The 24251-nt window shown below is 43.5% G+C and overlaps 1 protein-coding gene across 2 annotated transcripts in view; it reads left to right on the plus strand.

Annotated features, from left to right (window-relative positions):
• Positions 1-24251, plus strand: part of ARHGEF26 (Rho guanine nucleotide exchange factor 26) — a 169333-nt gene that overhangs the window by 135272 nt on the left and 9810 nt on the right. For both annotated transcript variants that reach the window (XM_040428126.1, XM_040428127.1), the window contains exon 12: positions 12899-13105. In XM_040428126.1, coding sequence (XP_040284060.1) covers positions 12899-13105 — 207 coding nt within the window. The remainder of the gene's footprint in view (positions 1-12898; positions 13106-24251) is intronic.

Genomic DNA, 24251 nt, shown 5'->3' on the forward strand with positions numbered 1-24251 from the left:
TACCATCCTGGCTCTTTTAAATAGGACCTCATGGCATTATAATGATTTATAATGCTGTGTGTCCCAACCAGATCTCGGATCTACTGAATTGTACTGAAAGCATGATGCCAGTATAATTCATTACAGATGATTTCGGGCAGGGACACATAGCATTATAAAGCCATGAGGTCCCGTTACAAGAACAGAGTCCTGGAAATGAAATGTTTCCTACAGACAACTCACTCGTCTGAAACTGGCCAAAACCAGGAGCGGGTCCTAAACATAGAGGAGGCACAAATCTTTCCCTTAGGCCTCATGCACACGACCGTTGTTTTATTCCGTGTCCGTTGTTCCGTTTTTCGTGATTTTCTGCGGACCCATTGACTTTTAATGGGTCCGTTGAAAACTTGGCTAATGCACCGTTTGTCATCCGCGTCCGTGATCTGTGGTTCCAGTCCGTCAAAAAAATATAACCTGTCCTATTTTTTTCACGGAAAACGGTTCTCTCACCCATTCAAGTCAATGGGACCGTGAAAAAACGCGGAGGCACACAATATTGTCATCCGCGCGTCCGTTTTTTTCCTATCATTTGCATGGCAAACTATACTTTTTTTTACTTTCCTTCATGTCTGGTGATCCTCCAAAAATAGAGGAAGACAAACGGAAACAAAAACGGAAAAGGATCATGGAACAACGGAACCTCATTTTGCGGAACGGAACACAACAACGGTCGTGTGCATGAGGCCTTATACTTTTTCTCTGTATGTTCAGCATTTCTTTTAGCTTACAAATACTGATGCATAGACCAAATACTGACCATGTGAAAGTGAACTTTACTAGTTATGTGTAAAATCCAGGACCCTTCTATGTAGTGTGGCAAAACCCAGCACCAGTTTGATCTTTGCTATAGGACCACCTCTCTTCTATATACAATTCTGAATGACCTGCATGTATATATGTATGTATATATATATATATATATATAAACAGGTTTTTTTCTCTATCTAAACCATGACCATAAAGCTACAGCAAAAAATGCAGTAAAGCTTTGTGTTTGGCCTCAGTTTTGCAGCATGGTCATAATGCGGTTTTCTGCACCACGTGTACATGTACCTTCAGTACATTAACGTCTCCATATGTTAAACGCTTTTTTTCAACAATTGTAAAACCTCTGTGCAGCGCCTCCGAATAGAACAGTAATAAACTTGCTTGTACTATACGCCATATCATGAGCCCATAGTAGCCACTTTAGTGACCAGCAGCAAAAGAACAGAGGCGCTTAAACTGATTTTTCCAGTTATTGGGTAAAAAAAAAACATTTACTGAGCCAATAAGCAAAATGACACCATCGTGCACGGCATGTCAGATCTGCCTGTTTACAGATTGATGAGACACCGGCATAAGTCTTTGTATGAGCAGATTGGGAATGTTAGGTGACAACCTTAAGTTCAGCAGCACAATAAGAAATGTAGAAGAACTATTTATTTCCCCAAAAAGACGAATTCTAAATCTTTCTTTACAAACATTTTTTTAGGACCTGATCCTGGTTTTAGTGTAACAAAGTAATTAGATAATGCAGTAGCGTTATATGATAAGAATTTTATGGGTTACTGAATTACCACAGTGGCCACAATGTTTCACACTAGTCACATTTGGCTCACAGGCCCATTTTAAATTAGATTTTGGAGTTATGGGTTCTTAGCACTGTTGTGAGGCTCATACTCTATGTTCTGGTAGATTACTTCTGCTCAATAGATTCATCTGTGATGTTCTGCAGCTGCAGAGATTGCCACAGGAGGAGCTGGTTACATGTTGGCTCTTACTAACAAGTAAGTTATGTAAAATAAGTAGACAAGGTCCTAGACATCTGCAGGGATATGTATTCCTATCTCTAGTTCTATTACTGGCCAGCACCATTGTCTCAGTTAGGGTCATGACATTACCACTGAGTCCATACTTTGCATGGTCATCCAGCACGTTTTCTCTTTAGTAGGAGAGGGGGGAGATTGAGATCACTTCCTTGATCTTAGACTTTCCTTAATTAACTAATCTGCAATGAGTAAATTGTGGTACACGGTAGGATATGATCCACATGGTGTAAGCCCTCTCTCCTGCAAAATGCTACCGCTACCCAGACACAGGCTCTTATATTAGCATTAGGGATGAGCGAATCGACTTCGGATAAAACATCTGAAGTCTATTTGCATAAAACTTTGTTCTAATACTGTACGGAGCAGGAGCTCCGTAGAGTATAAGAATGTATTGGCTCTGATGAGCCTAAGTTATTGCTTCGTGAAGTCTCATGAGACTTCGCACAATAACTTCATAAATTAATTTGTACTGTAAAAAAACATTTCCCGAACTCGGGTTCGGGAAATGGTTTTTAACATTAAACATCATTAACATTTTAACATTAACATCTGTTAATACTTATAGTGTGTAATATAATGTTCACTTGAAGCACACAAGCATCGGCTCAGTTTTGGCTCCAACATTCCACATAAAGGGGTTCTCCCACAAAAAGTATTTCTCACCAATTCACATGATTGAAACAAAGGAAATAAAATGTCCTCGTGTTAGAACGGAGGGGAAACAATCTCATCAGTTATGTCACTAGTGCTTTAGTACTTTTCAAATAAACCAGACAGGTTCTCCAGAGAAGATAGGATATAATAAGTGTCGTTTCAACTGCACGACTTAGTAGACCCAAGAACTGAACAGATGCTTAAAAGTAATACCATTGGTTCAGTTCAGCTACTGTATGTGGAAGCCACCATCTGATGTTACCCCTGATGAAAGTAGGTGTTGCTAACTTTTAGATGCCCTTGCTGCTTGTTTGTTTCCCCCACAATTTACAGCTGAATGCTGGCAGTATTGTTCAGAGAACCTTCTAAAAAATGAATTGTCCCCAAACAGTTCCTTAAATAGTTTGTTCCTTAAAGCCCTTTGGAACTAGATATGAAGATATGAACCTCTATTAGTTCAGAGCCTCCATCATAACGCCATTCAGCTCATGCTTTCCCAACTACTTTTTCTTCATCTTTTTGTTAGAACCTAACTAAAGACAGAATCCCCCCTCAAAGTGAACCTCCAGTTAAACCTGAAAAAGCATTTAGTATAATCAAAAAATTACTCGGCTCCAGTGGTTGATTGAGAATGGTTTTTTGTCTTCCTGGAATATGTGCCAAATGGGAAGGTTTGTGGTGGTTGGTCTTCTATTATAATCAGTAAAAATATGAACAGTTTTTAATTTAAAAAATATATAGAAGAGTATTTTATAAAATCTAAAGTCATACATTGTACCATATGTCAGTATTAGTACAAAAAGGGGAAAATAATGCTCATGTCAGGGGCCCTAGACATTTGAATTATTTTAGATGACTTGGCACCAACGCATTCCCTAAACCATGTTAAATCTGCAGGCAGATTACTATAAGTACATTAGGAAAATGTACATTTTACCTCGTTGGTTATTGAGCCTTAATTACTAAAACTTATTTTGATGGGTAGAAGGTAGAGGGGTGTCATACATTAAACATGTCATATCCAGACTGGTCACCTGAGATAGTACTGGGCTTGTGCTTTTCAATATCATTATTTACAACCTAGAGCACAATGTCTGTGTTGGTAGTCATCACTAAATTATGTAAAGTATTTTACACACTCAAGTAACATAATACTGCTGAGGTATTTAGGCAAATTCGGAGACTTGGGTGGAGATGTGTAAACTAATGAAATGAAAGGTTTAGCACTTAGGATGTGAGAACAAATCTGCTATACGAATGGGATGAAGAACTGAGATGGAAAAAGATTTATATACACTGGTCAACTGGAAACTAAAGTGCAGCCAGATAGCTGCTGCCAAATCTATAAAGGTTACGTGGTACATAATAAAGGGGCATAGAGACGCATGAAGAAAGCATAGGTATACCTTGGCATAAATCTATTAGTCCACACATTTAGGCCTCATGCACACGGCCGTGCCGGTTTTTTGCGGTCCGCAAAAAACGGAAGCCGCCCGTGTTGCCTTCCGCAATTTGCGGAACGGAACGGGCGCCGGCAATGTAAATGCCTATTCTTGTCTGCAAAGCGCTGACAAGAATAGGACATGTTATATTTTTTTAACGGGGTCGCGGAACGGAGCCACGGATGCGGACAGCAAACGGAGTGCTGTCCGCATATTTTGCGGTCCCATTTTGCGGACCCAAACAGCAGCCGTGTGCATGAAACCTTAAAGCGTTTTTTTTTTTTTTTACTCACATATTTGGAGGACTTTCTTTCCTTTCTGTGGGTGGACAGCCGCTCATCAAGCGCCTGCATCTCCCAGTATATATTGCAATTAGCACTTGGTAACCCCTTTCTCCCCTGCATGGAAAATAGTCCCCCACATATAGGGCTAGAAATACATATGGTATGTAATGCTCCCAAAATTTCCTACTCCAATGTCTACAGAGAGATATAGCTATATATTTCTATGAATTTATCGGTAGGGATGAATGAATGCAAGGTGTCTGGATGTATAAGATCACAATGCCGGCACTGATTGGAGGCGAAGGGACAGGGAAGCTACTGAGCATGTTAGCCCACCACTGAATGCCGGAGACGGTGGACCAGAAGGCTAAACAGCAGAGAGGAAAACGTATATAAAAAAATATTTTATTTTATGTATATTGCAATAATACTTCATTTGAAATGCTCAATTCATGCATACAAATACTTTTCATGGGATAGCCGCTTTAAGTCAACCAGTTGATTCATTTTCTGTATGGTTTCTAGCTTCTTTGTACAGGAAGGAAAGAGATTGATGCGATTATGAGGCCACAACCATATTAATTAAGGGCTTGGTGCAAGATTACAGTATCAAAAAAGATTACCAACTTTGAGATTGCTTTGTATAGTAAAAATATAACTTCAAGTCATAATATGCATAACGATGACTGCTGACATATTGGGGGCGATTGATCAAAGACCAGCATTTTACTCTGGTCTTTGAAATCTCCTGCGCTGCATGAGATGCAACTAATTTATGATGAGGCATTTGCCCCATCATGTATTAGGAGCATCCTCCAACTGTCCCTGCGCCAGAGTGAAATCTATGGCCGCTCAGAGCGGTCATACATTTCTGTCTTCATTTGCCCCTGAAAACAGGTGGAAATGAAGATCAATGTGGTAGACCCACTGACCCCACCCTCTCCCTTTTTCAGAAAGTGGCAAACACCATTTGTTAAAACAATGATCATTATGTCTATGTTAATAAATCCAATGATAATGTGTGATATAAAACATGTCACTGATTAAAGGGAGTCTTTCACCTAATCTGAGCGTTTTAGACCACTCGGATTAGGTTATAGACTATTTGACCCTCATTACAATGGTACCTTTGTTTTCTGTGTCCCTCGTCCAGATCATGAAAAAAAAACAACTTTTTAAACGTATGCAAATAAGCTTCTGAAGGTGCCCAGGGGCGGCGTTACTGGGCGATGTGCCTGGAAAAACACACCTCTTTCAGCCCTCTGGTCCGCCCTTCTGTCCTATTATTACCTCCTCCTCTGCCGCCATTATGGGCAGAGGAACAGCTTTTCATATTGCGCATGCTCCGGCCGGCTGTCTTTAGTTGGCCAGCGCATGCGCAATATGAAAAGCTGTTCCTCTGCCCATAATGTGCAGAGCAGTGCGCAGGTACGGGCCAGTTCCCAGCCTGACTTCTTCTCTTGCCGCTCGTGACGCCTGCCGGCTGGAGGCAGGGGAGGAGGTAATAATAGGACAGAAGGGCGGACCAGAGGGCTGAAAAAGGTGTGTTTTTCCGGGCACATCGCCCAGTAACGCCTCCCCTGGGCACCTTCAGAAGCTTATTTGCATACGTTTAAAAAGTGTTTTTTTCATGATCTGGACGAGGGACACAAAAAACAAAGGTACCATTGTAATGAGGGTCAAAGAGTCTATAACCTGATCTGAGCGGTCTAAAACGCTCAGACTAGGTGAAAGACTCCCTTTAAATGTTGCTTTCATATCGTTTCATTAACTTTTTTACTGGCCCTCATATTCCTCACCAATAAAGATTATTATTCACCAACTTTTTTTTTTTTTTTTTTTTTTTTTTAGAAAATTGGGAGGAGAGGCAATTCTTGCTCAGATGGGGATCGGTTACATTTACTATGGGGAGGGAGGGTTGAACATAAATGCTTTTTGGGCTGAGATTTTTGAAGAGGTGTCAAGAAAAGTCAGACCACTCTCCCTTTCTCTCCGGTGATTGGTTTTTTAAGAGAAGATTCAATGTTAAGAGAAAACAGATCATTATTAAAGTTTGATTTCTGGCTTGATTGGTCATAGTGCAACAGTAAATGTCATCAAAAGTGCTTGTGAAGAATGGGTAAACCTAATAAAGCTGACAGTGGCATATGGAGAAGTCTGGTACAAACAACTATACAAGGATGATAAGAGATTTCAGGACAGATAGAGGAGGTGGTGTAACAAAAACTATCCTTAAAGGACATCTGTCAGCAGACTTGTACCTATGAAACTGCCTGACCTGTTATATGTGCGTTTGGCAGCTGAAGGCATCTGTGTTGGTCCCATATTCATATGTGCCTGTTTTAGTATGTGCAAGTGAGCCTCTAGGAGGCTAAGGCTGTCTGCAGCTGCCATGCCCTGTGCATTTTGACTGACAGAGCCAGGCAGTGTAAGCATGATCATGCCTGACCCTGACCTATGCGCTTCAGTCTCCGGTACAGGTGCAGTACAGAAAAGAGGCTGACAGTACAGGTGAGAACTACCGCTCCAACCTCCGTTTCCTCCTTCAGCCTCAGCAGTGATGTTTTCGCAAATAGCATGTGACCGCTGGGTTACATGCTGCTTGGGTACACGTCACCGCTGAAGACCATCATTGGCTACAGTGGTGCATGTGCCCCCTTCTGTCCTGAAGTTTACAGAACAGGGACCTGGAGACCCCTGAAGGGAGCTGGAATGGAGCGGCAGGGAGCAGGTGAGTATGATTTTTTTTTTTACCGGTACAGTTGCAATAAAAAGTATGTGAACCCTTTGGAATGATATGGATTTCTGCACAAATTGGTCATAAAATGTGATCTGATCTTCATCTAAGTCACAACAATAGACAATCACAGTTTGCTTAAACTAATAACGCACAAACGTTTCTGTCTTGTTAGATTTGAGTGTGTTCAAACACTCTGTTGCACCTGGTAACCTCCATCACATGGTCTGGCATAGGTGTGGCTCACAGCCTGGCCTCATTCACATTGTACTACCACAGTATTCATGCTGGGCTTTTGTGTGGAAGCTTGGCTGTGAGCTGAATTATATCACCCCCAGACCGTGTTCACACCATAGTTAGAGCAGCGGCTAGGACCCTCTGCCATGCTGAGTGACCGTGACGTGGTGCATGATGGGCTCCGATATTTTCCTGACTGGAACATATTGGCGAAAGTCTCAGCTTTTAATACCTGCATTTATGACTTCCCAGTATAGTCAGTAGCATTTCTGGTTGGTGCATTTCCTCTCTGTGTTTCATATAATAACGCACAAAGAATTAAATGTTACCATGTTTTTATTGAACACACCATGTAAACATTCACAGTGCAGGTGGAAAAAGTATGTGAACCCTTGGATTTAATAACTGGTTGAACCTCCTTTGGCAGCAATAACTTCAACCAAACGTTTCCTGTAGTTGCAGATCAGACGTGCACAACAATCAGGAGTAATTCTTGACCATTCCTCTTTACAGAACTGTTTCAGTTCAGCAATATTCTTGGGATGTCTGGTGTGAATCGCTTTCTTGAGGTCATGCCACAGCATCTCAATCGGGTTGAGGTCAGGACTCTGACTGGGCCACTCCAGAAGGTGTATTTTCTTCTGTTTAAGCCATTCTGTTGTTGATTTACTTCTATGCTTTGGGTCGTTGTCCTGTTGCAACACCCATCTTCTGTTGAGCTTCAGCTGGTGGACAGATGGCCTTAAGTTCTCCTGCAAAATGTCTTGATAAACTTGGGAATTCATTTTTCCTTCGATGATAGAAATCCGTCCAGGCCCTGACGCAGCAAAACAGCCCCAAACCATGATGCCCCCACCACCATACTTCACAGTTGGGGTGAGGTTTTGATGTTGGTGTGCTGTGCCTCTTTTTCTCCACACATAGTGTTGTGTGTTTCTTCCAAACAACTCAACTTTGGTTTCATCTGTCCACAGAATATTTTGCCAGTACTGCTGTGGAACATCCAGGTGCTCTTGTGCAAACTGTAAATGTGCAGTAATGTTTTTTTTGGACAGCAGTGGCTTCCTCTGTGGTATCCTCCCATGAAATCCATTCTTGTTTAGTGTTTTACGTATCGTAGATTTGCTAACAGGGATGTTAGCATATGCCAGAGACTTTTGTAAGTCTTTAGCTGACACTCTAGGATTCTTCTTCACCTCATTGAGCAGTCTGCGCTGTGCTCTTGTAGTCATCTTTACAGGACGGCCACTCCTAGGGAGAGTAGCAGCAGTGCTAAACTTTCTCCATTTATAGACAATTTGTCTTACCGTGGACTGATGACCAGCAGGGCTTTTGGAGATACTTTTATAACCCTTTCCAGCTTTATGCAAGTCAACAATCCTTTATCATAGGTCTTCTGAGAGCTCTTTTGTGCGAGGCATCATTCACATCAGGCAATGCTTCTTGTAAAAAGCAAACCCAGAACTGGTGTGTATTTTTTATAGGGCAGGGCAGCTGTAACCAACACCTCCAATCTCATCTCATTGATTGGACTCCAGTTGGCTGACACCTCACTCCAATTAGCTCTTGGAGATGTCATTAGTCTAGGGGTTCACATACTTTTTCCACCTGCACTGTGAATGTTTACATGGTGTGTTCAATAAAAACATGGTAACATTTAATTATTTGTGTGTTATTAGTTTACGCAGACTGTGATTGTCTATTGTTGTGACTTAGATGAAGATCAGATCACATTTTATGACCAATTTGTGCAGAAATCCATATCATTCCAAAGGGTTCACATACTTTTTCTTGCAACTGTATATCAGGCTAGGAATAAAAGTTAAAAGTAAAAAAATATATAAAAAAAAAGCTGGAGTTCTAAGAGTCTCCTTTTTGTCTTCTCATCTCTCAACTTTTATTATATCCTATCCTTGCTATATTTGATAATATACTATCATGCACTTGATCATTATTTGATCTTTATGGAATAAGAACCTTATCCAGAAACCCCGAATTCAGAATCATTACTAGTAGGGGTGTGGAGTTTGCAATGGGACCTGGGCTGTCTGCCACATACGAGGACGCCACTGATAGTTAGAAAGAACATCAAGTTACATCCCTATTCTCATGTTCTTCCATATAAGAGAATTTACATTAGACTAGTAAATAACACTTACTAAATAACAGGCAACCAAATAATCTTTCTATTCATATTCTCTCCCAGATTGATAAGGTCACTAACAGTGTCCATATATATTCCATATCGGTGTAGGACTTGGCTCAGTTCACATTGAACCATTGAGAAAGAAAACACGCAGGTGCCCTAAAAATCACTTTTTTTTTAGTGGTACAAAATGCCAGTGTGTGTGTGTAAGGATCCTAAAGCAGCAGGGAGGAAGATTATTTTACTAGTGAACCTAAAGAAGTAGCAGTTGAGTTGTGTGAGCACATACTTCACAGAACCTGGTATTTCAGATCATTCTCTTCTTTTGCCGTTAATTACATTCCCGGCTTGGAGAGAAGTTTGACTGAGGGGCCCCAGAGCTAAAATGTCTGTCTCCTACACTTTGTGTAGTGTTTATATGAAGGAGCACTCAACCTTTAGCAGTTGGCAGCAGATCAGGAATCGCAGATGTTACAGTGAATTTCATCTTAGTGTTTTGATTTCCTTCCAATGTGTTTCCTATCTGTAAATCTGTAAACAGGTAGTGAGCTAATGAGAAATGCTCCCAGAATAGCAAAAGGAAGAATTACCTTTCTCCTGTGCATCCTGTCCTCATAGCTGCTCTTTTCTGACTTTGCATGCAGTATATAGCAAATATTCATATACTGTACTTTCATACATAGCCACTCTTAAAGGGGTTCTGCGGAAACAAAGAAAATGAATGTACTTAAATATTACTTTATTATGAATATATTCCCAAATACCTTTCATTAGTTATAATGACTCGTTTTGTCTGGGTAGCAATAATCAGAAGAAATAAAATGCCGTCCTATTAGTACACACAAAACCTGTCCTAATCACACAGCGGGACAAGTTACTTTGCAACACTGAGGTAAAGAGCTGCCTCATTCTCCTCTCTGCTCTACTTGTCAGGGATTGTGATCCTGAATACAGTTGATAAGATCTTCAGCTGAATTTCTATAGAATGGAGTTCATGAGGAGACATGAAGTTCAGGGAGGAGTTGAGGATGTGACTAATGAGCAGCACTACTTATATGCAGTCTCCATTGCCACAGTCCCACAGTCTGTCCTGTCTGTCCTCTCTCTACTTCATGTCTCCTCATAAACTCCATTCCTACAGAGCTTCAGCTAAAGATCAGCTATATTCAGGATCATAATCCCTGACAAACAGTGTTGTGAAGTAACTTGTCTTCCTTTGTGATTAGGACAGGTTTTGTGGGTACTAATAGGACAGCGTCCATTTTGTTTCCCCCGATGATTGTTCCCCACACAAAACAAGCCATTATGCTTAATGAAAGGTATTTGGGAATATATTTATAATAAAGTAATATTTAATTACCCCTTTAAACTGGCTGACCTGTTACATGTGCACTTGGCAGCTGAAGGCATCTGTGTTGGTCCCATGCTCATGTGTGCCCACATTGCTGAGTAAAATAATGTTTTAATATGTGCAAATTAGCCTCTTGGAGCAATGGGGGCATTGTCATTACACCTAGAGGCTCTGCTGTCTCTGCAACTGCCTTGCCCTCTGCACTTTGATTAACAGGGTCAGACAGTAAAAACATCATCAAGCCTGGCTCTGTCATTCAAAGTGGAGAGGGCCTGGGAGTTGCAGAGAGAGCAGAGCCTCTAGGTGTAATGGCAACGCCCCTGTTGCTCCTAGAGGCTCATTTTCATATATTAAAACTACATTTTTCTCAGCAATGCGGGTACATATTAACATGGGACCAACATAGGTGCCATCAGCTGCCAAGTGCACATGTAACAGGTCAGCCAGTGTCATAGGTACAAATCTGTTGACAGATGCCCTTTAACCTCTTACGCCCTGATGTCCTGGTACTTAAGGACACAGGGTGTACAGGTACGTCCTGTGTAGTTCCGATCACCGCCGCGCGGTGGGCGGTGATCGGAACTGGGTGCCTGCTGAAATCAATCAGCAGGCACCTTGGGTCAATGCCGAGGGGGGTCCTGTGACCCCCCCCCCTCGTATAGGCGATCGCTGCAAACCGCAGGTCAATTTAGACCTGCGGTTTGCAGCGCTTTTGGAAGTTTCGGATCAGAAACTTCAAAATGCCTTTTTTAAATGTTTAACCCCCCCCTGCAGCTCTCTTTGTGATGTGCTGGCTGCTGGCGGGCGCAGCGGGGGGAGGGTGCGGGCAGGGCGGGAGGGCGCGCGATCATCCGCCGGCACTCCCTCTCATTTTCAGGATGGCCGAGCGGTTACACAGATGTCAGCTGTTTAACCCCTTCCATGCCGCAGTCCGTAGAGACCGCTGTATAGAAGGGGTTAACAGGGAGGGAGCTCCCTCCCTCTCCTATCGGGGGCTGCTGTGCCTTTTCAGCCCCCGATTCTTGACGGGATCACAGAGGGAGGGGGCCCTGTTGTGGCAGCGAGTGATGGTTACCATGGCAACCGGACGCCTTCACAGGCTTCCGGCTGTCCATGGTGCTGATCAGACTTCTGCTAAAGGCAGAATTCTGATCAGACTAAGTAAAGTGAAAATACAGTACAGTACACTATATAGTGTACTGTATTGTATTATACAGACATCAGACCCACTGGATCTTCAAGAACCAAGTGGGTCTGGGTCAAAAAATGTAAAAAAAAGTGAAAAATAAAAAACATTCCCTACACATGTTTGATATCACCGCGTCCGTAACGACCTGATCTATAAAACGGTCATGTCACTTTCCCCGCACGGGGGAACGCCATAAAAAATAAAAATAAAAACTATCATGAAATTTAAATTTTGCCCACCTTACTTCCCAAAAAAAGTAATAAAAGTGATCACAAAAGTCGTATGTACGCCAAAATAGTACCAAACAGTCACCTCATCCTGCAAAAAATAAGTTTTGAATACCTTGAGGGGTGTAGTTTCTTAAACGGGGTCACTTTTTGGAGTTTCTTCTCTAGGGCTGCATCAGGGGGCTTCAAATGGGACATGGTGTCTAAAAACCAATCCAGCAAAATCTTCCTTCCAGAAACCATATGGTGTTCCTTTCCTTCTGCGCCCTGCCGTGTGCCTGTACAGTAGTTTACGACCACATATGGGGTGTTTCTATAAACTACAGAATCAGGGCAATAAATATTGTTTTGTTTGGCTGTTAACACTTGCTTTGTTACTGTAAAAAATTGATAAAAAAATGGCCTGGTCCTTAAGATGAAAATGAGCCCGGTCCGTAAGGGGTTAAGGGATATATAGACATTTTTGACACACCTATATAAGATCTCATAAATGACTCGTAGCTGAGGTCTCATCATCTGGACCCCTAACAGTCAGATATCAGAGGTCCTTTTGCCCCTGTTGCTCTATAGGCAGTTATGAATGCTAGAAATATGCTATAACATTCTAAAATTATATAAAAATGTACCCAATTACTAATAACTATTTAAAATTTTAGTGTGAAAAAAACCAAAGTGGTGTTAACATTGTGCAATGGTGGTTCCAAGTATCTGTTACAGTGGGCCAGAAGCACAGAAGTTGTCAGTGTAAGTCACTGATTCAGATGTGTTGTGTATTTTGCAGTGATGAGAGCTACAATGTGACAGACTATTCCATGCTGGACCAGCTCCATATTGAGCAGTGTGACAATGAAGAACCATGTTCTCCTTTAAAGAACAGTACGCCCATCCTTTACTCAAGACAGAGCTCAGCGAACCATCTGTTCACACTCACCATCCGAAGCAATTATGCTGGAGACGAGGTGGAGATGCTGTTGGGAGTCGATACCCTGTAAGTAAAGATCCACCATAGAGTTGTATGACTTACTAATTCCAGTGTTTAACTGCAGCCTTAAAGGCTATGTGCACCTTTGTGGCAATTTTTTTTATATTTTTTATTGCATTTTACTCATTCTTGGCCACAAATCTTTTTTTAAATTGGTCTTTATTAAACAATGTCCGCTGTTTTTGTCATAAAGGATTAACTCTGCAGCTAGGCTAGAACTTATCTTACTTTCACTTTTACTCTGAGCTGACATCTGACTGCTATGTATAGACTTATCTCAGAACTCCTGTGCTGATAAACACTCATTTAAGCCATACCATCATCAGTTTGATAAGAATTTAGATGTATTGAGTGTTTATGAGGTCAGGAGATCAGAGTTAACATCTACACCTGTACCTCACATGGGATTCAGTGAAAAATAGAAAGGAAAGTGACAAGTCTGCAAACAGACTGAAAATTAACCCCTGTATCTCAAAAACTGCTGACAATTTTTACTAAAGACTAATAAAAAAATGTTTTCACCCTAGAATGAGTAGAAAACAATCATAAAAAAATGCCCTAAAGGTGAACATAGCCTGTCTTCTCAAATAGTATTATTTTATCCCTTTTTTTTATTTATTTAAAGAGATAAAAAATGTATTTGCAGCTCTCTGTGCGGAATCAGCCAAGCACACTCGTTTGGCTAACTCCAATAAGAGTGAATGGAGAGAGCCACATGGTTACCTTTCCATTCATTCTCAACCTGGATGTAGAGGCCAGAGGCCTCCTCTCTAGGTGAGGCAGAGTTTGGGGTACCTCAGTGCTGAAGATAGGTGTGGGTCCCAAAACTGGAGCCACCATCTATTAGATATTTATGGTACACATTGTGGATTCGATTGTAAGCCCTTGCGGGCAGCTTCCTCTCTCTTTCTGTACCAGTTTTTAACTCGTCTTGTTCATGCCTATTGTACTTGTTTTTTTTATGTACAGTACAGACCAAAAGTTTGGACACACCTTCTCATTCAAAGAGTTTTCTTTATTTTCATGACTATGAAGGCATCAAAACTATGAATTAACACATGTGGAATTATATACATAACAAACAAGTGTGAAACAACTGAAAATATGTAATATTCTAGGTTCTTCAAAGTAGCCACCTTTTGCTTTGATTACTGCTTTGCACACTCTTGGCATTCTCTTGATGAGCTTCAAGAGGTAGTCCCCTGAAATGGTCTTCCAACAGTCTTGAAGGAGTTCCCAGAGATGCTTAGCACTTGTTGGCCCTTTTGCCTTCACTCTGCGGTCCAGCTCACCCCAAACCATCTCGATTGGGTTCAGGTCCGGTGACTGTGGAGGCCAGGTCATCTGGCGCAGCACCCCATCACTCTCCTTCATGGTCAAATAGCCCTTACTTTCAAAGTTTTCCCAATTTTTCGGCTGACTGACTGACCTTCATTTCTTAAAGTAATGATGGCCACTCGCTGCTTTTTTCTTGCTATAATACAAATTCTAACAGTCTTTTCAGTAGGACTATCAGCTGTGTATCCACCTGACTTCTCCTCAACGCAACTGATGGTCCCAACCCCATTTATAAGGCAAGAAATCCCACTTATTAAACCTGACAGGGCACACCTGTGAAGTGAAAACCATTTCAGGGGACTATCTCTTGAAGCTCATCAAGAGAATGCCAAGAGTGTGCAAAGCAGTAATCAAAGCAAAAGGTGCCTACTTTGAAGAACCTAGAATATGACATATTTTCAGTTGTTTCACACTTGTTTGTTATGTATATAATTCCACATGTGTTAATTCGTAGTCATGGAAATAAAGAAAACTCTTTGAATGAGAAGGTGTGTCCAAACTTTTGGTCTGTACTGTATGTATACCCCATATCATATGTACAGCGCCATAGAATGAATGATGCTTTAATAATAATCAATAATAGTAATAATATGTTAATAATTAAATATTTGAGTTGGGAATATTCCTTTATGTACTGTTTAGGTTGCTTATAAAATATTTCTACTGGGATGATTCGAATTTTAATTCAAAGAGATTTCTTACTGCAGATAATGAAACTCGACTCAACCCTGTGCATTCTTTTGCTGGAATCTCTGGCCTTGTGGGTGTGGAGCACATATTTATCACGGACCTCTAAGCAGTAGAGAAGTTGTCAGAATAGCTAAATTAGATATACTGTGGAAAGAGCTAAATGGTGTTAAGGATCTTAAGCAATGACCCTGACTTTAGGTATCTGGTCTACCTACCCAGTAGTATAACGCCATATAAATTGTGCTCCATTGCGGAGCTGAAATGTTGTGAGTAGATAAATCCCACACTTGGCTGAGAGTTACTATAGTGCAGCTTTATTTATTGTACTTTTGCCTGGGGCTCTTACATAGATGCCAGATATATTGTGGGTATATAGCAAAGAGTGGCAGAAAAGCGCGCCACCGCACCGTTCATTTCTTTGGAAGCAGTGGAGATAGCCGAGCACTGTACTCCTTCTATAACTGGAATACCCCTTAAAGATGAGAGTCAGACATAATTTATCTGATGTATCTCATCCAAAAGCGAATGCATCGCAGTGATACCTCTTCCCAAAATGTAATTGGTATTGACAGGGTAGACCCTCCTATTAGTGGCGGGATCCTACAAACATAAGCTATAAAATAGGGAAGCCTTTTGGTTTTTACTTTTAACACATGGGTGCAGTACACAAGACCTGATTTTGCACTATTAGTGATACCTTTATATTTTGTACATTTGTATTCATATTACATTAGCATTCCAATTGTGATCTTGTGCAAGTGTGTGCTTTTTATTATAATCTTTATTTATATAGTGCCACCATATTTCACAGCGCTTTACAATTCAGTTGGGTTCATGTGCAAAACAAAAATCATACATAGCAACAAACAAGTCAACAATTAAAACATGAGCAATCAGGGGCGGATTAAGTGCATGATAGGCCCGGGGCTGTCTACCCAATTCGGGCCCCCCTCCATTTTAGTTTTAGTTTTTTTTCTGTATGAAGAGGCTAGGGTGTTTCATAAGCGCCAAAGTCTCTTCCTAGGCCATATGACATTGTTCACATGGTCTAGGTGCAGCTCTGTCCCATCTGATTGATTGGGGCTGAGCTGCAGTACCAAGCGCAGTGCTATCAAATGGACAGCGCTGTGCTTGGTAATGAGCAAAGAGGCTGCGGCGCTCACTTTAACATCACGGTCTCCTCAAACAGCTGATTGGCTTCTCTTTCCTCTTCTCCTCCGTTTGAACCAGACCGCCATGACAAATTCTATCAGCTGTATCTCGTCTCTACAGAGTTTGTTACAGACACGGTAGATTTCCCATAATTGGGGTCATTTATCAAACTGGTGTAAATTACAACTGGCTTAGGTGCCCATAGAAACCAATCAGATTCTACTTTTCATTTTCCAAAGGAGCTGTGAAAAATGAAAGGTGAAATCTGTTGCTATGGGTAACTAACCCAGTTCTACTTTACACCAGTTTGATAAATTTCCCTATAGTGTCTACAGCAATTATAATGTCCCCTAGAGTGCACCCAGTAATAATAACACCCTATATTGTGCTCCAGGTAATAATGCCTGTATAGTGTCCCTAAAAATAATGTCCCCTAATAGAAACGCCCCCACACTGCCCCATACAGTAATTTCCACCACACTGCCCCCATATAGTGATTTCCCCCACACTATCCCCATACAGTACTTTCCCCCACACTATCCCCATACAGTAATTTCCACCACACTGCCCCCATATAGTAATTTCCCCCACACTGCCCCATATAGTAATTTCCCCCACACTGCTCCTATATAGTAATTTCCCCCCCCACACTGCCCCATCAAGTAATAACCCCCCACACTGCCCTCCATTAGATAATTTGCCCCGACACTGCCATCCATTAAGTAATTTGCCCCCCACAGTATTAATTTCTCCACACTGCCCCCACAGTATTGATTTCTCCACACTGCCCTCACAGTATTAATTACCCCCCATGGTAGTAATTCACCCTCACAGTACTAATTGTCCCCCACACTAGTAGTTTTCCCCCCCACTGTCCCTTCAGTAATGTCCCCCAAAGTTGGCACACAAAAAAAATAAAATAATAAAAGCTAATACTTACCTGTGTCCCAGTCGGCGCTCACTCATAGATGGTGCATGCGCGCTGCGCACACACGGCATTGTGCTGCATCCGGGCACAGGTGCGGCGCGATGACGTCATCACGCCTGCCTGCTCTGGGATTTCACTACCACATAAGCTTCAGGCCTACTAGGCCTGAAGCCTATGGCGGTGATCGGTGGACGGCGGCGGGGCAGGGATCTATGCGCTCCCGTGCCCCGCCGTAGTTTGTGGGCATTTGGGTCGGCGTTGGGCTCCCCAGCAAAGCCGGGCCCGGGGCCACAGACCCAAACGCCCCAATTATAATCCGCCACTGTGAGCAATTAGGGCCCTGCTCACAAGAGCTAAGGCTACTTTCACACTAGCGTTTTTCTTTTCCGGCATAGAGTTTCGTCCTAGGGGCTCAATACCGGAAATGCCGATATTTTTGAATTTTTCAGGCATGGTTGTATGTCGTACATTAAGCCAGCTATATTACAACCAGTGTCCCACGACAAAATGGAGGCTGTTGTGAAGGCCCTCATGGAGGCTAATTTGCAGCAGCGAGAGACAAACCTGCACCAACTTGAGGCTAATAAGCAGCAGCAGGAGACTAACTAGTTGCTGCTACAACAGTGATGGCTTTGCAGACAGCAGGAGCAACCTCGAGCGTCCATGATGCCCGGAAACCAGTCCGTGCCGCGATTCCTAAGGTGACCCCCTCAGACGACATCGAAACCTACCTGGCTATGTACGAGAAAGTGGCCATCAGAGAAAAGCTACCCCGTGACCAGTGGGCAGAGGTTGTCGCTCTGTTCCTGGCATCGGATTCCCAGCGGGTGTATTTCGACTTGCCGGACGATCAAGCGGCCGACTATCAAAAAGTATAGGGTGAGATTTTGGCAAGACTGGGGGTGAATGTGTTAGTCCGGACCCAGCGGGTACATCAGTGGGGATTTAAGCCGGCTGAGCCTGCGAGGACCCAGTATTATGACTTACTCCACCTCTTGCAAAAGTGGCTACAGCCTGATGTGCTGAGTCCCCCGGCTATGCTGGATAGACTATTAGCCGATATGTTCTGGAGGGCTTTGCCATACCCTCTCCAGCACTTGATCGGTCAGGTGTCTCCTGCAATGCCCTTGAGATGGTGGACCTGGTGGAACGCTATGAAGCTACCGGGAATCTAAAGGAGGGTTCTGTCGGGAGGGGGGTCGGCAAACCCTGGAAATCTCCACCCCAGACCCGGAGATTTGAGCCGATAAAACCCGCCCGGGATGTACCCACGGCGGACCTGGCTCCGATAGTCTGCTGGCGGTGTCAGGAGCCTGGCCATGTAAGGGCTGACTGTCCCCATCGGGTTGAGCCCATGGACACTAACTATGGCTACCGTCAGTTACTATATGCCAGGAGGCTGTGTGCAACAGGTACCCCAGAGTCTCTAGTTCACTTGTGCCAGGTGGGAGTGGGAGACACTCCAGCGGAGGCTCTGCTGGACTCAGGGAGTCTGGTGACCCTAGTAATGGCTACCCTGGTGCGGTCCACTGAGTATACTAGCCGGAAAGTCGGGGTGATGTGCATCCACGGAGACTTAAAAGACTACCCCACCGCGCTGGTGTCTCTAACCACGGTGGCCGGTAGATGGACCCACGAGGTGGCTGTCACCACAAATCTATATTATGAACTCATAATAGGGAGAGACTTCCCAGGCTTCCCGGCACTGTGGCCTGTTATGAGAGTGACTGATACCCATGAGACAGGGTGGCCCGGCTTAGGGGAGAGACCAGAACCCTGGGAACCTGAGACCGAAGGGCCAGCGGTAGGGGTGACCGCCACTTCGGTGGAAGAGGGGGAGACAACCCTGCTAAGTGTGATGGTGGGAGACGTGGAGGACTTGCCGCCGGGTCCTGAATTGGCAGACCTCAATGTCTCCGGGGATAATTTTGGTACCGCCCAACGTCGGGACCCAACCCTATCCCGTACCTGGGAAAATGTGTTAATAGTAGATGGTGAACCACAACAACCTGGGGCAGAGTCAGTGTTTCCCCGTTTTATTAGATCTTTAACCCGGATCTTTAACCTGCGTGAATGGTTCTGGTGCCGAACGTGGACAGTAAGTTCCTGGCTAGGTGGCAGGGGCCCTATGAGATACTTGAGAAAATTTGAGATGTAAACTACAAGGTACACCAGCCAGGGCACGAAAGCCGGATCAGGTTTACCATGTGAATTTACTGAAACCGTGGTAAAATAGGGAAACCTGTACAGAAGACAGCCTGCAGCCGGGTTTTCTAGGAGAAGAGATATCAGCCCCTCTGTCTGATGCAAGAAAGGCGGTTGCCACAGTAAAAATTGCTGACAGCCTCTCCTCTAAACAGACTCAGGAGGCCAGGGAGTTCGTTAGTCTGAACACGGATGTGTTCTCAGACCTCCCTGGATGCACTTCCATAATCCAGCATGACATTGTCACTGAGCCTCAGGCAAAAGTCTGATTAAAACCATACTGGGTGCCCGAGGCTCGGCGACAAGCCATATCGGAGGAGGTGCAGCTAATGTTGCAGCTAGATGTCATTGAGGAGTCAAAAAGTGAGTGAGCCAGTCCTATAGTATTGATGTTAAGCCGGACGGGACGTTTCAGTTTTGTAACGACTTTCTAAAACTTAACGAGGTTTCCAAATTCGATGCGTATCCCATGCCCCAGGTGGATGAGCTCATCGAGAGGTTAGGACAAGCCCGGTATTTTTCTGTTTTGGACCTCACGAAAAGGTACTGACAGGTGCCGTTAACGGAGGCTGCCAAAGAGAAAACTGCCTTCATCACACCTGAGGGGCTGTATCAATATAAGGTCTTACCCTTTGGTCAGCATGGACATTGTGCTTCGTCCACATCGTCGGTACACTTCGGCTTACCTGGACAATATTGTCATCCACAGTACTGACTGGGAAAGTCACCTACCCAAAGTGCAGGCTGTAGTGGACTCCCTTCGGAAAGCTGGCCTAACCGCTAACCCAAAAAAATGTGTGATAGGGTTAGAAGAGACTAAGTACCTGGGCTATGTCATTGGGCATGGAGTCATCAAACCCCAAGTGAACAAAATAGAGGCGATACGGAATTGGCCCCGACCTGTCACCACTAGGCAAATATTTATTCCTGGGAATGGTGGGCTATTACATGAGGTTTGTTCCCCACTTTGCTACTCTAGCTGCGCCCTTGACAGGACTCTTGAAGGGACACAAGTCAATGATGGTTTGCTTGGATGATAGGGCGGAAGAGGCTTTCTCCGCTTTGAAATCGGCCCTGTGCGGGTCCCCGGTTTTGGTGATGCCCGACTTCAAAAGGGAGTTTACAGTACAGACCGATGCCTCGGTGCAGCACTGTCTCAGGAAGTCAACGGGGAGGACCATCCCGTTGTCTTCCTCAGCTGTAAGCTCACCCCAGCCGAGACCCGGTATAGTATAGTGGAGAGAGAGTGCCTGGCTATCAAGTGGGCACTAGATTATCTCCGCTATTTATTGGGGAGAAAATTCTGCCTGGTGACTGACCACTCCCCTCTCAAGTGGATGAACCAGGCCAAGGACAGAAATGCCCGGGTCACCCAATGGTTTCTCTCCCTTCAAAACTTTAAGTTTTCGGTGGAACACAGGGCAGGCCGGTTACAGGGAAACGTGGATGACCTGTCCTGGGTACACTGGTCTGGCGTGTGTTCACCCCCTCAGGGTTGAACAAAATAAGGGGGGGTATATGACACAGTGAGAGGTTTGGTCTGGGAAAACAGGTATTTTCCTCCCAGCTTGTACTGCTGGGCTGATTTACAGCCAGGTGAGGTCAAATACCGGACCGGGTTTTTATTACCGGTCCGGGTTTTGGCACCATCTGTCTGTACAAAAATAGCAATTTAAATATTGTGGGTGACCACCTGGAACAAACAGAAGAAGTAATATGTGGTCAGAGTAAAACTTAACGTTTAATTAGAGCAATTAGAAAAATGGGTCCCGAGATAACAGATAACAACAAATTATATGTATATACACATTCGGGGCAACACGGCGGTATACCAAACGGATGCAAGAAGTGCCAATATCAGATAAATGATGCTCGGCGGCACCAATAAGTAACCGGTTGGTCCTACCACATAGATGAAACGCTCCAAAATCAGCAATTGTCCGGCCGGTGTTGATTGATGTGCACACCGTTGCTAGCGGCAATTGGCATGAAACAGGGTGGTTGGCAAAACTGGCTGGCCCTAGAATTACCCTAGGAACCTACGCTGGCCTATGTGACCGGATGACGGGGACCCGCCACCAGTCACCAACAGGAACCTCACCCTGGAATTGTGCGCCCTAGAAAGCCCTTGCTTACCTGGTCCCTACATGCACGTTTCGCTAGGAGAGATGAGTAACAAGCTCATCAGGGGTAACATGGGAGCTTGGGCTGGACCTGTGCAGGGTGCACTGACAATAATGTCAATAGTGCACTCTACACAGACACGAAATATCCCACGATCCAGATATGGATCCAAGTGGGCGAATTAGCTATAGGAGGAAAGGGGGGGGTCAAGATATAGAACCCTCTCCTAACAGCTCACTGAGACGCATGGACTGATGTAGCCTAGGGTACATCAGTCCATGCGTCTCAGTGAGCTGTTAGGAGAGGGTTCTATATCTTGACCCCCCCCCTTTCCTCCTATAGCTAATTCGCCCACTTGGATCCATATCTGGATCGTGGGATATTTCGTGTCTGTGTAGAGTGCACTATTGACATTATTGTCAGTGCACCCTGCACAGGTCCAGCCCAAGCTACCATCTGTCTGTCCTTAAATAGGCAGCTGGGCTCAAAAGCCATGTCTCTGTGTTGGGATCTGGGAGCCTTGTGTCTGGGTGAAGGCTTGCTACCTGTTTGCTGGGAAAAACAGGTTGGTGCTGCTATCAGCAAGGACTCTTTAAGGCAGAATTGCCGCATGGTGTGAATTACCACCAACACCGCAAGTTGACTTTTTGTTTGAATATGACTGCTTGTTTTGTCACTTGCCTAAAGTGTGAATAAAACACTGAACTGTTTGATCCAAAGAACTTGTTGTTGCCTCTATACTGCATCAGCTAATCCTGTCTACCAGAGCGACTCCCCACAATATATAGCAAAATGAAGTATAGAAAGCATATCTGCATGTCAGCATACAATGTCAATCAGCTGCTTCTAAGGCCACCAGGATATTGTCATGCATTAAATAAGGCATGGACTCGTGGGGCAGGGATGTAATATTACCACTTTACAAAGCGCTGGTGCGGCCTCATCTGGAATATGCAGTTCAGTTCTGGGCAACAGTCTATAGAAAGGGTGCACTGCAGCTGGAAAAGTACAGAGGAGAGCGACTAAACTGATAAGGGGCATGGAGGGTCTTAGTTATGAAGAAAGATTAAAAGAATTGAATTTATTTAGTCTTGAGAAGAGACATCTAAGGAGGGATATGATTAACCTATACAAATATATAAATGGACCATACTAAAAATACTGTGAAAAACTGTTCCCTGTCAAATGCCCTCAAAAAGACAAGGGGGCACTGCCTCCGACTGGAGAAGAAAAAGTTCAGTCTCCAGAAGCGTCAAAGCTTCTTTACTGTAAGAACTGTGAATCTGTGGAATAGACTTCCTCAGGACGTGGTCACAGCCAGTCTTCTCAGAGATCCCCTTTTCGTGTATTGTGATTGTCCAATACATTCCTTAGATTTCTATCATACATAATGTACGTAGTGAATGCTACACCCCGTCCCTATCACAGATCGCAGAGACATCTGCTCTGAGTTTTTATACTTTTACCAAGTAATTGTTATGGGTACTGTAGGGAGTGTATTCTTTGTATCTTGAGTTTTTATAGGGCAGGCAGCTCTATTCTTCTCTTGGTGCCCCAGGTATCTGTTTTCTATCAGCTCATCCCTGAACTTAACCCTCCTGGTCTGAAGGAGTGTTAATGACAAAGTGTCAGTAAATTCTAAGTGTTAAGCGAGTTATCATCTCTGGAATCCTGACAATCTTATCGCCAGCTACAACATTAGCTTTTTGCAGCCCTTGAGAGTTTTTGGGAGGGTATTTCTCATTTGCAGTGGGTTTTGTGTCCGTTTTAAGTTAGTTTTTGCTTTGTAAGTCTATGCCAAATTTATAAAATAGCGCACAGTAATATATCTGGTGCAAGTGCAATGTGGTGTACGCCTGTGTCTGTAAAAGTACACCGAGGGGTTGTCTGTCATGGAAATGCGACTTTTTAAGAAGTCACACATCATAAATGAGATATAAGGTGCCTTAAGCTGAAATCCTGACCTACTTTTCACTCTATTTTGAAAAGTGGCAACTAGACTCATCAAATATCGCTAAATTTGATCAAATGTCACATGTAGGCATCACTTGTTACTTTTTTTTACTCTACAAAACTAGTGTCGCAAATTTGATAAATTACTCCCTGTGTGTTTTCCTATCTTCCTGCACATGGAAGTGACTGAAATGCTGCCATACAATCTAGGAAATTAAACAGTTTTTGGAGAATATTCAGCCAAGGATCTAAGTGATAATGTTCGCCTTGATGATCTGGGGGATATAATATCTCCTTATGGAGAGCACCTAATCGGCGTGAGGAGTCTTATAGGCCAGGCAATGCTCTTCTGAAATTCTGAGGAGAAGGTATGCAAATGAGCTCTTAGCAAGCTGTTATCCAAGTCATGTCTCAAGGCCTGTTTAAAAGGTCAAACATTAACTTATAGGATAGCTACCTTACATCTGGTGGTGGCATTAGAGGCAGCGCTTGCTAAGAAGTGATTTGCATGCCCTCTTCCCTTCATGATGATCCACACTGCCGGGCAAGGAGCGTCACTGTTGCTTATCCTATTATAAATGCTTCTATGAGCCAATAATGATTTTTTTTGATTCGGCATGAATAATCAGGCTTTCAGGGGAAAAAAACAGCACTGAGGAAGGTGTTCCTGATTATGATTCAATCCATATTTACCTGGAAATATACGCGCCTTATTACTGTCATCTGAAAGCAGCCTAATGTAGTAGTCCTTAAAAAGACAAC

This window comes from Bufo bufo, chromosome 4 (genome assembly GCF_905171765.1).
Source record: "Bufo bufo chromosome 4, aBufBuf1.1, whole genome shotgun sequence".
NCBI classification, from domain to species: domain Eukaryota; kingdom Metazoa; phylum Chordata; class Amphibia; order Anura; family Bufonidae; genus Bufo; species Bufo bufo.